Below are 13,147 nucleotides of genomic sequence, written 5' to 3'. Positions count from 1 at the left end.
TGTTATCATCCACTAGTCACTTATTGCTTTTCCTTTCCCAGAGTCCATCGCTCGCTCCAGCAAGCTGCTGAACTGGTGTCAGAGACAGACAGAGGGCTACAGGAAAGTCAGTGTGACCGACCTCACCATGTCCTGGAAGAGTGGCATGGCCCTGTGTTCCCTCATCCACCGCTACAGACCTGACCTCATGTGAGTCGTGTATATACAGTGCATTCGGAAATGATTCATAATTCAGACGTTACAGCCTTATTCACAATACCCCATGATGCCAAAGCAAAACAATCACATTTACATACAGTGCCTTGCAAAAGTTTTCATCCCCCTTGGCGTGTTTCCTATTTTGTTGCATTACAACTTGTAATTTAAATTGATTTTTATTTGGATTTCATGTTCCAAATTGGTGAAGTGAAACAAAAACAACTAAAAAAACAGAAAAGTGGTGTGTGCATATGTATTCACCCTTTGCTATGAAGCCCTTAAATAAGATCTGGTGCAGCCAATTACCCTCAGAAGTCACATAAGTAGTTAAGTCCACCTGTGTGCAATCTAGGTGTATATACACCTGTACTGAAAGGTCCCAGAGTCTGCAACACAACTAAGCAAGGGGCACCATGAAGACCAAACAGCTCTCCAAGCAGGTCAGAGACAAATACAAAAAATACAGATCACTAAAGGGTTGTAAAAAAATATCAGAAACGTTGAACATATTATTTAAAAAATTAAAAGAATATGGCACCACAACAAACCTGCCACCAAGAGAGGGTCTCCCAGCAAAACTCACGGACCAGGCAAGGAGGGCATTAATCAGAGAGGCAACAAAGAGACCAAAGATAACCCTGAAGGAGCTGCAACGCTCCACAGCGGAGATTGGAGTATCTGTCCATAGGACCACTTTAAGCCGTCCACTCCATAGAGCTGGGCTTTACGGAAGAGTGGCCAGACAAAATCCATTGCTTAAAGAAAATAAATAAGAAAATATGTTTGTTGTTCGCCAAAAGGCATGTGGGAGACTCCTCAAACAAATGGAAGAAGGTACTCTGGTCAGATGAGACTAAAATTGAGCTTTTTGGCCATCAAGGAAAACGCTATGACTGGTGCAAACCTAACACCTCTCATTACCCTGAAAGACCATCCCTACAGTGAAGCATGGTGGTGGCAGCATCATGCTGTGGGTATGTTTTTCATCGGCAGGGACTGGAAACTGGTCAGAATTGAAGGAATGATGGATGGCGCTAAATACAGGGAAATTCTTGAGGGAAACCTGTTTCAGCCTTCCAGAGATTTGAGACTGAGATGGAGGTTCACCTTCCAGCAGGACAATAACCTTAAGCATACTGATAAGCAACACTTGAGTGGTTTAAAGGGGAAACATTTAAATGCCTTGGAATGGCCTAGTAAAAGTCCAGACCTCAATCCAATTGAGAACCTGTGGTATGACTTAAAGATTGCTATACACCAGCGAAACCCATCCAACTTGAAGGAGCTGGAGAAGTTTGCCTTGAAGACTGGGCAAAAATCCCAGTGGCTAGATGTGCCAAGCTATTAGAGACATACCCCAAGAGACTTGCAGCTGTAATTGCTGCAAAAGGTGGCTCTACAAACTATTGACTTTGGGGGTGAATAGTTATGCACGCTCAAGTTTAGTTTGTCTTATTTCTTGTTTGTTTCACAATTAAATTATTTTGCATCTTCAAAGTGGTAGGAATGTTGTGTAAATCAAATGATACAACAATCTATTTTAATTCCAGGTTGTTAGGCAATAAAATAGGAAAAATGCCAAGGGGGGGTGAATACTTTTGCAAGCCATTGTAAGTATTCAGACCCTCTACTCAGTACTTTATTGAAGCACCTTTGGCAGCGATTACAGCATTGAGTCTTCTTGGGTATGAGGCGACAAGCTTGGCATACCTGTATTTTGGGAGTTTCTCCCATTCTTCTCAAACTCGGTCAGATTGGATAGGGAGTGTCGCTGCACAGCTATTTTCCAGTTTCTTTAGAGATTTTGGTTCGGGTTCAAGTCCGGCCTCTGGCTGGGCCACTCAATGACATTGACAATTGTCCCGAAGCCACTCCTGTGTCGTCTTGACTGTTTGCTGAGGTTTGATTTCCTGTTGGAAGGTGAACATTCGGAACATTCTGAGGTCCCCCCCCAAAAAAAGTTCTCTATGCACAAAAATGGGGGGGGGCTGCTAAGGGGTATTTCTGTGCTGCTGAGGAGTATTTCTGTCTGTAATAAAGCCCTTTTTTGGGGAAAAACTCATTCTGATTGGCTGGGGCTTGCTCCTCAGTGGGTGGCCCTGGCTGCCAAGTGGGTTGGCCTATGCCCTCCAATGCCCAATCATAGCTGCACCCCTGCCCAGTCATCTGAAATCCATAGATTAGGGCCTTTTGTATTTATTTCTATTGACTGATTTCCTTTTATGTACTGTAGCTCAGTAAAATCTCTGAAATTGTTGCATGTTGCATTTATATTTTTGTCCAGTATACAGTACCAGTAAAACGTTTGGACAACTCATTCAAGGGTTTTTCTTAATTTTTTACTATTTTCTACATTGTAGAATAATAGTGAAAACATTGAAACTATGAAATAACACATATGAAATGTACTACAAATGTAAATATTTTTTAAATATTTTAGTTACTTCAAAGTAGTCACCCTTTTGCCTTGATGACAGATTTTCCTTCCAACTCCATCTCAATTGGTTTGAGGTCGGGTGATTGTGGAGGCAGGTTGTCTGATGCAGCACTCCATCAATCTCCTTCTTGGTCAAATAGCCCTTACACAGCCTGGAGATTTGTTAGGTCATTGTCCTGTTAAAAACAAATGATAGTCCCACTAAGCGCAAACTTTATGGGATGGTGTATTATTGCAGAATTCTGTGGTAGCCATGCTGGTTAAGTGTGCCTTGAATTATAGATGAATCACAGATAGTATCACCAGTATAGCATCCCCACACCATCACAACTCCTCCTCCATGCTTCACGGTGGGAACTACACATGCGGAGATCATCCGTTCACCTATTCTGCGTCTCACAAAGATTTTACCGTTATTTAACTAGGCAAGTCAGTTAAAGAACAAATTCTTATTTTCAATGACGGCCTAGGAACAGTGGGTTAACTGCCTGTTCAGGGGCAGGACGACAGATTTGTACCTTGTCAGCTTGGGGATTTGAACTTGCAATCTTCCGGTTACTAGTCCAACGCTCTAACCACTAGGCTATCCTGCCACCCCGATACGGTGGTAGGAACCAAAAATATCACATTTGGACTCATCAGACCTAAGGACAGATTTCCGCCGGTCTAATGTCAATAGCTCGTGTTTCTAGGCCCAAGCAAGTCTCTTCTTCTTATTGTGGTCCTTTATTGGTGATTTCTTTGCAGCAGTTCGACCATGGCCTGATTCCTCTGAACAGTTGATGTTGAGATGTCTGTTACTTGAACTCTGTGAAGCATTTATTTGGGCTGCAATCTGAGGTGCAGTTAACCCTAATGAACTTATCCTCTGCAGCAACGGTAACTCTGGGTCTTCCTTTCCTTAGTCGGTCCTCATGAGAGCCAGTTTCATCATAGCGCTTGATGGTTTTTGCGACTGCACATGTAGAAACTTTCAAAGTTCTTGATATTTTCCAGATTCACTGAGCTTCATATCTTAAAGTAATGGACTGTCATTTCTCTTTGCTTATTTGAGCTGTTCTTGCCATAATATGGACGTGGTCTTTTACCATAGGGCTATCTTCTGTATACCACCACTAACTTCTCATAACACAACTGATTGGCTCAAATTACACATTAACTTTTAACAATGCACACCTGTCAATTGAAATGCATTCCAGGTGACTACCTCATGAAGCTGGTTGAGAGAATGCCAAGAGTGTGCAAAGCTGTCATCAAAGCAAAGGATGGCTACTTTGAAGAATCTCAAATATAAAATCTATTTTGATTTAACACTTTTTTTGGTTACTTCATGATTGGATATGTGTTATTTCATGGTTTTGATGTCTTCACTATAATGTAGAAAATAGTAAAAATAAAGAACAACCCTGGAATGAGTAGGTGTGTTCAAACTTTTAACTGGTTCTGTATATCTGGATTTCTCCTGTAGAAATGCTTACAGGTGAGGTTTACTTGTAATCATGGCCTGGGACCTTCATTGACTGGAATGGCCTGGGACCTTCATTGACTGGAATGGCCTGACTGATGTGCTGCTTTACCACTTTGTTTATAGCATTTGTTATTTATCTCCTGGCACTTGCTGTCAAGGCCTTGGCTTTTCACTAAATTAGGTAAAAGCTCAGAGTCAAATTGCCTGTAGCTTCAGGGAAAATGATGTATGGTACCCCTGCTACACACACACACAGCAGAGACACACACATTGCCTAACGAGGGGAGAGATTAAGTTGTTACCCTCTGCTGGCTACACAGCGATTAGCATTATAACCCTGACTGACGTTTACCAAGTAGTTCTCTTCTGCCCTGCTGCCTTTCATTGTCCAGATGACTGGGGCAGGGGAGTGTGAAAAGGCTGCATGGATGGGAAATATGCATAAATGGCAGTGCACAGACGGCTCCAATTAGTTCACATTTTAATTGAATTTATTTTGGGTAACAGACATATACCACAAAATGTACAATGTGGACCCAGAGGATATCACTTGGAATTATTCATTAAAACGCTGGTTTCCAAAGTGGTCTTCGATGGTAAATATAATAACAACACATATAATGATTTAAAAGACAAGACCAAATGACAAACAACCATAAATACATGAATTTATATTGACATCCTAAAAAGTGTTACTTTTCACTGCACTTTTCCCTAACCTTAAAAATCAACCATATTCATTTCACATTAAAACAATGTATCCATTGCACATCATACCTACAGTACAGTATCATTCAAATAAATACACTTGACCAGCGGAAAGGGGCACAAGGGCCAGTGGAGTGGTTTCTCTTAAAACAACTTTGTCCAAATGAAAACCTTTGCCTGCTTTTTAAAGCTTGTACTTTTTCTTTGCTTGACCTCCAAGGGAAGGCTAGACAAATGCCTGTATAGAAACACGTGCTCCTCACAGTACTGTTTACTCATGGGATTTTACAAGACATAACACTACTGTAGCTCTGGTATTGTAACTGTGTTGGTTAAAGACCATATCAGTGTTTTTCATGTAACCTGGGGCACGATCATTTAAGGTGTCATACATATGATGAAAGTTGGTCCACTCTGGACTCCAAAGGCAACAAGCCCACCTCCCGGGAACTGTACCCCTATGTGGGTCCTAGGGGGCACATTTAGCTGATAACATTAACATTATTTTGCATAACCTGCATTCTCTTTTTCATCTTTTTTGATAGCCCACTATACCAAGCAGAGCAGGCATAACCAAAATGACACTGAATTAAGGCTGAGACGAGCAGTTAAAATATCTAGTGTTACTATATTAAAATATCAATTTGTTTGCCATTTTAGAAAGAACTTTAGCAGCAATCAGGTCTCTAGAAAGGGATTGCTCTAGGGACACACAAAGATAAAGTACACTTGTTTTAGATTCAATCTCCTTGCCTGCACAGTTGACCTTTTATCTTGTCAAACCTAAGCAATCTACATTCTGTTCTAAACAAAATTGATTCCGTTGTTCCCAAATGTAGCGACAATTTGTTGTCCGTCAACCAATCTCTAACAAAAATGCAATTCCTTACTCAGGGTCTCCTCTGTCAAATGTATTTATAAAGCCCTTCTTACATCAGCTGATATCTCAAAGTGCTGTACAGAAACCCAGCCTAAAACCCCAGACAGCAAGCAATGCAGGTGTAGAAGCAATGTGGCTAGGAAAAACTCCCTAGGAAGAAACCTAGAGAGGAACCAGGCTATGAGGGGTGTCCAGTCCTCTTCTGGCTTTGTAAACGGTATCCTTCCCTGATACCAGTATGGTTGTGTCATCAGCATAAAGCAGGAGTTTGCACTTTAGTGTGTCTAGCATATCATTAACCTGTAAATAAGATAGGCCCTAAAATGTATCCTTGCTGTACTCCACAGAATATTTCTTTAGCCTCTGACAGAACATCACCAACATTACATACTTGTGTTCTGTTGGTCAGATAAGACTTAAACCAATTCACTGCTACATCATTTAGACCCAAACATTTCAGTTTCATCAGGAGAATATCATGGTCCACAGTGTCAAAAGCTTTTGCAAGTCTAACATGACCATACCTGTATAGTTCCCCTTCTATTTCAGGCTCACTGTATAGACACATTCCTCCCATGTCTCTGACTCATTGTTCATTAATCCCCTACTACAGAAAAAACACTTTCCGTGGATCGTTATTGACTTTTCGTCCTCTTATGCTCTCGTACTCTATTGACCTCTTGTCATCTGTCTCTGCGTTGTGTATTTATCTTCAAAATATTCTTATACTCTGGTCAAAAAGGTGGATAAGGCAAGTATCAGTGGAATGAGCTGTTCTAAAGCCAGATTGGAGTTCATAAATAAGTTTGTGCTCAAGAAGGTATCCCTATTTTCCATTGCAAAACCTTAATGGATACGACCCTGGTGTAATGCATTACATTTTCTATATTTTCTATTTCCAGGTATCTCACTGACTTCCCGCACTGCTAATAGCATAGTGCTGATGCTGCAACACTAACCGTACAAGGAAAGGGGTGGCGTGCTAATGTCAACCTCTGCATCCACTGCATTAGAACCTGCTTAGTGTGCTTGTCATGTTTATTTGGAAAGCCAAGTTAAACATTCAGTGTTATTGGTTGTTTTGACTCCCAGCCATGCTGTCTCTCTCTGCCCTACAGTGACTGACTCCCAGCCATGCTGTCTCTCTCTGCCCTACAGTGACTGACTCCCAGCCATGCTGTCTCTCTCTGTCCTACAGTGACTTTGACTCCCAGCCATGCTGTCTCTCTCTGCCCTACAGTGACTTTGACTCCCAGCCATGCTGTCTCTCTGCCCTACAGTGACTTTGACTCCCAGCCATGCTGTCTCTCTCTGCCCTACAGTGACTTTGACTCCCAGCCAGCCACTTTGACTCCCAGCCATGCTGTCTCTCTTTGCCCTACAGTGACTTTGACTCCCAGCCAGCCCCAGTGCTTTGACTCCCAGCCATGCTGTCTCTCTTTGCCCTACAGTGACTTTGACTCCCAGCCATGCTGTCTCTCTCTGCCCTACAGTGACTTTGACTCCCAGCCATGCTGTCTCTCTCTGCCCTACAGTGACTTTGACTCCCAGCCATGCTGTCTCTCTCTGCCCTACAGTGACTTTGACTCCCAGCCATGCTGTCTCTCTCTGCCCTACAGTGACTTTGACTCCCAGCCATGCTGTCTCTCTCTGCCCTACAGTGACTTTGACTCCCAGCCATGCTGTCTCTCTCTGCCCTACAGTGACTTTGACTCCCAGCCATGCTGTCTCTCTCTGCCCTACAGTGACTTTGACTCCCAGCCATGCTGTCTCTCTCTGCCCTACAGTGACTTTGACTCCCTGGACGAACGGGACCAACAGAAAAACAACCAGTTGGGCTTCGACGTGGCCGAGCGGGAGTTTGGAATCTCCCCCTGCATGACGGGCAAGGAGATGTCCCAGGTGTCAGAGCCCGACAAGCTCTCCATGGTCATGTACCTCAGCCAGTTCTACGAGATGTTCAAGGACACAGTTCCCCCTGGGGCCGGAGGTGAGTAATGCTAGTTTCATGAATATCGTTTTTATTTGGGGGGTGGGGGAGTTTTGAAGGTTGGTTGAAATGTTATGCACACTGAGTGATCAGTAATATATATTATGCACCAAACAGACCAGAAACGGAGGGACTACCTGAACTCGTCCAATGGGAAATGCTTGTAATTTTCATAACCCTAGTGTAACGCCTTACATTTTGTATATTTTATTTTTCCAGATAACCAGAACATGAGCCCTGAGGAGAAGGCTGCGTTGATCAACAGCACTAAGTCTCCCATCTCCTTCCTTAGCAAGCTGGGCCAGAGCATCGCCATATCCCGCAAACGCAACCCCAAGGTTCTCCAATGCATCATTGTCAGCTCAGCAGTCCCTTTCCCTTCAGCACTGTGTTACTGCTGTGTATATCATCATCTTATAATGCTACTGTAGGAGTCCATAGCTGTCTGCCCGAAATAACCAGTGACAACATGTGATTATGTGATCAACAGGACAAGAAGGAGAAGGATGTGGATGGTTTGGGGAAGAGGAGGAAGACTAGCCAGGCTGGCCATTCTGAAGAAGTGCGTAAAACTTTCAAGGGTTAAAAATATAATTCGGGCGTTGAACTCTGCTTTGTAGACGGATAGAAATGTCTCTCAGGTTAAACTCATTCTCTGGTTTCGTACTGTCCATGTGTTTGTAACAGGAGGAGGTTTTGAGGGGTAACCATGATGACAGGCCGTCCAACAGTACTGCTCTAACAGAGAGGAAGATGAAGGAAGAGACAGCAGCTGTAGGGAACCATAACAAAGTCAAGTCCATGGCCACCCAGCTCCTCGCCAAGTTTGAGGAGAATGCTCCTGCAGAGTCCAAGGGCCTCAAACGACAGGTATGGAGAGACTCATTATGTCTGGGTGGTGTTGACGATGGGAGAAGGAGTCTTGCTTGCCTGGATGGGGGAAGAGACTAGAGATGGAGTAAACTGTTTTAAACAAGAGAACTGTTGCTTGAGATGTAGCTTTCCTGGATGATAATGACATGAAGACAGCTTTGTTTGTCTAGACAGAGTAAATATGTCTAGACAGAGTAACTATGCAGACGTTAGATGTAGATCTATTTCATCTCATGGCGTCTAACATGACTCCCAGTCTCGTGATGCTGAGTGTGTAGCAACACTGTACTACTGTATTAATGTGTTGAACTCCAGGGCCTGTATTCATAAAGCTTCAGAGTAGGAGTGCTGCTCTAGGATCAGTTTTCCTTTTTAGATCATAATGAATGATTTAAGTAAAATGTATAATTAAATCTCCATTTAACAGACACTTTTATCCAAAGCAACTTAGTCATGTGTGGAGATATTCTATAAGTATAGGTGGTAGAGGTCGACCGATAATGATTTTAATGCTGATACCGGTTATTGGAGGACCCAAAAAGCCGATACCGATTAATCTGCCTTTTTAATTTTTTAATTTTTTTTGTAATAATGACAATTACAACAATACTGAATGAACACTTATTTTAACTTAATATAATACATCAATAAAATCAATTTAGTAAATAATGAAACATGTTCAATTTGGTTTAAATAATGCAAAAGCAAAGTGTTAGAGAATAAAGTAAAAGTGCAATATGTGCTATGTAAGAAAGCTAACTTTTCAGTTCCTTGCTCAGAACATGAGAACATATGAAAGCTGGTGGTTCCTTTTAACATGAGTCGTCAATATTCCCAGGTAAGAAGTTTTAGGTTGTAGTTATTATAGGAATTATAGGACTATTTCCCTCTATACCATTTGTATTTCATTAACCTTTGACTATTAGATGTTCTTATAGGCACTTTAGTATTGCCAGTGTAACAGTATAGCTTCTGTCCCTCTCCTCGCTCCTCCCTGGGCTCGAACCAGCAACACAACGACAACAGCCACCATCGAAGCAGCGTTACCCATGCAGAGCAAGAGCAAGGCTCAGAGCGAGTGACGTTTGAAACGCTATTAGCATGCGCTAACTAGCTAGCCATTTCACTTCGGTTACTCATCTCGGGAGTTGATAGGCTTGTAATCATAAACAGCGCAAAGCTTGACGCACAACGAAGAGCTGCTGGCAAAACACACGAAAGTGCTGTTTGAATGAATGTTTACGTGCCTGCTTCTGCCCACCACCGCTCAGTCAGATACTTAGATACTTGTATGCTCAGTCAGATTATATGCAACGCCGGACACGCTAGATAATATATAGTAATTTTTATTTTTATATTTTTAATATCATCAACCATGTGTAATTAACTAGTGATTATGATTGATTGTTTTTTATAAGATCAGTTTAATGCTAGCTAGCAACTTACCTTGGCTTACTGCATTTGCGTAACAGGCAGTCTCCTTGTGGAGTGCAACGAGAGAGAGGCAGGTCGTTATTGTGTTGGACTAGTTAACTGTAAGGTTGCAAGATTGGATCCCCCGAGCTGACAAGGTGAAAATCTAGGCAAATCGGCGCCCAAAAACAAACACCGATTTCCGATTGTTATGAAAACTTGAAATCGGAAATTAATCAGCCATTCCGATTTAATCGGTCGACCTCTAATAGGTGGTCCTAGGATTTGAGCCCACTATCCTGGCATTGCAAGAGCCATGCTCTACCAACTAAGCTACAGAGGACCTGACTTACATCAGCACTCCTACGCTGAGATGCTTTGTGAATACGGGCCCAGAATGCTAGTACTGATATGGCCCGGGCCTGGCGGCTTACAGTTGGTAGAATGATAGTGGTGACAGTCCCGGAGGAACCAGACAATGGGGAGAAATGGGTTTACAGACCCAACTCAAGACCTGATCCTCGGACAGTCACCCTGAGAGGCAATACTGCAGGCCTGGAGCAGTGGGGAGGCTCTGTGGGCTAGTGGAACACAAGCTACTATTGTTGACATAGAAAGACAACTCACAGGCAGCATTCCCAAGTGGTGCCATATCTAAAATTCCTGCTTGGGATGTGTGTTTTGCTGTTGTGAAATCTGATACAATCTTTGATACACAAAAGACTCGGTTGATGTAAATTGAATTGATGACACGTTAGAAGTAGCCTGCCTCAGGTCTAGAGCAGAATGCTAGAAGCGTTTCTCTCTTGGTCACAGATTTGGACAATCTGAAATATGATTGGTAAATCAATGTTGAGTCATCATCTTTTCTAATCGTATAATAACCAGCTACACATGGCCCATCAAAGAGGCTGTATAGGACACGTTGGTTTATAGGCGCTAAGCCCTACTTATGTTGAGTCCCACTGGTGGTAATATTCAATTTGATTCTGCTGCTGCTGTGTTGAATTGGGACTGTGTGTTGCACCAGAATGGCTGAAAGTGGAGTGTGTCTGTGTGGGTGTTTCAAACGGGGCTTCACCTTTTCACCACTTCTTCGACCCTCAGCTCTTTGCATGAAATGCTGAGAATGTCTTTGCCACGGTGTCCATATTATTTTTCTTAAGTCTATAGTAAATTACAAACCGAAGAGTTCCAGTTTGTACAATAATAATGCATGTCATATTGTCCAGATGTAGGATCTTAATTTGAGCCAGTTTGTTACAGCAGGAAAATAATCCTGGAGCAACAGGATATGTAAATGATGTGAATTATAATTAATGGACATGTTTGCAGGGGTTGATAACATTTTTCATTATGTCATATCAAGTCTGAAATTTAGTGGAAATTACAAACTTTAGAAGCCTTTTTAAAACTTTAATACACTACAAGTTTGCACTTCCTGCTTTGCTTGAAGATTCTCAGTAACATAAGAGTGATCTAATGAACATCCTACATTTGTAGTCACATTACATTACACAGCATGCTATTCTTATGACACACACAATTTACTTTTAGTTTTTGCTCCCAGTTTGTTTTCCAACCAGCATAACACTGTCTTCTGATGATTCACTTCCCTCTCTATTTTTCTCTTCTTCCTCTCCTCCAATCATGGATCATGACCTTGACTCATGGTTGGTTGCGCTCACTCTGTCCTGGTCTCTTATTGGCCACTTTGACTGTCACTCATCTTCCACTGGTCAAAGGGGGATTCTCTGCCCAATCTGGATCTTCTTGTGGCACAGCCCCCTCCCCTGCCTCCTGCCCCCCTGGACCCCCCCAGGGAGTCTGTCTGCCTAGCTCTGGTCCCTGCATGGAGACAGGTAAAGAGTGGACACTTCACCTCCCTCCCCTAGACCCTTGTCTAACCCCTGGATGTCCCTAACCAACTGTCTCTCTGCTGTGTTTTACAGTAGTATACATGGGGAAAGCTGCTTTGTGTGCAGATTGTTAACTGTTTTTCATCCTAGACATAGCATGCTTTATTTTCTGTGGAGTGATGACACCAGTAGTTCCGTGTGTGGTGTCAGAATAACCAGCTGTGTGTGGGTGCTGTTCGTTCCAGACAGTGAGTGACGTGATGTCATGTTCTCTCTTGTCTCATGTGGCGTATCCCTCTCCCTATCCCTCTCCCTCCCCTGCCATGTTGTCTCAGAAGCAAACCCAACAGCAGGAGCAGCTCAGCTTTGGCTATAAGGAGATGTTCAAGTGTCAGACCCTATCCAACAGAGGGGAGCAGGTATGGCTAGCTGGTCTGACGCTGTAGTAGTCCCTGCCTACTAGTCGGTCTCCCATCTCCAGCTAACCAGTTAACCATGCTATCATAGCTAGTTACTAGCAAGCTAACATCCCCTCCTTTGATAGACAAAGGCTATCACTTCAGCTTAGCTCAGTTAGCTTCATTGTGCTAATCATCAAAGTTTTAGCTTAGTTCGCTTGTGCACTAATCATCAAAGCTGCTTTGTCGTTTTTTTGTTTAGTCCTTTTTAAATGAAATATGCTATGTCTAACAGTTTGAGCCCCTAAGTGAAATGGCCAGTTCAGAGCTGTGCTTGATTGACCCATGAAAGCTAATCTGCAGTTGAGCTAATTGGTTGGAAATAGTCTGTCGTGAAAAATATTTTTGGTGGAAATAATTAGCTAACAGACCGTTAAGCCATTAACATAAAGACCAGGGCTCTCCAGCCCTGTTCCTGGAGAGCTACCCTCCCGTAGGTGTTCAGTCCAACCCTAATCTACCGCACCACATTCTAATAATTAGCTGGTTGATAAGATGAATCAGGTTAGTTATAACGGGTTTGAGTGAAAACCTTCAGGAGGGTAGGTAGCTCTCCAGGAACAGGCTCTCCAATACCACTTTTCTATCTCACACACTCATTTTCACTGATAAGTGTACATGTTTTAGTAGCTCTTCAGACTCATATAAGTAGGGTTGCAAAATGTTTGGAAAAAAAAAAAAGTTGTGCCGTCAAAGTAGAAAGCTAAATGTAGTGGCTCTTCCCCTCCCTATATTAACGTCCTAGACGTTAGCATTTTGCTACACTTGAAATAACATCTGCTAACCATGTGTATGTGACAATAACATTTGATTTGAGGACTTCCAACCAAACTAAAATGAACTGTATCTAGTCTTAGTTTCCG

The 13,147-nt window shown here is 42.6% G+C and overlaps 1 protein-coding gene across 1 annotated transcript in view; it reads left to right on the top strand.

The window, feature by feature from the left end:
• The window catches only part of LOC115134075 (protein-methionine sulfoxide oxidase mical3a-like), a 119,472-nt gene that overhangs the window by 51,285 nt on the left and 55,040 nt on the right, over positions 1–13,147 (top strand). The window contains 7 exon segments of the mRNA XM_065022435.1: positions 42–189; positions 7,479–7,681; positions 7,901–8,019; positions 8,172–8,243; positions 8,369–8,551; positions 11,713–11,829; positions 12,162–12,245. Of these exon segments, the coding sequence (XP_064878507.1) occupies positions 42–189; positions 7,479–7,681; positions 7,901–8,019; positions 8,172–8,243; positions 8,369–8,551; positions 11,713–11,829; positions 12,162–12,245 (926 nt within the window).

Source organism: Oncorhynchus nerka, linkage group LG9a (genome assembly GCF_034236695.1).
Source record: "Oncorhynchus nerka isolate Pitt River linkage group LG9a, Oner_Uvic_2.0, whole genome shotgun sequence".
In the NCBI taxonomy this organism is placed as follows: domain Eukaryota; kingdom Metazoa; phylum Chordata; class Actinopteri; order Salmoniformes; family Salmonidae; genus Oncorhynchus; species Oncorhynchus nerka.
Note: the sequence above shows the minus strand (reverse complement) of the source record. Positions and strands in the feature narration are given on the sequence as shown.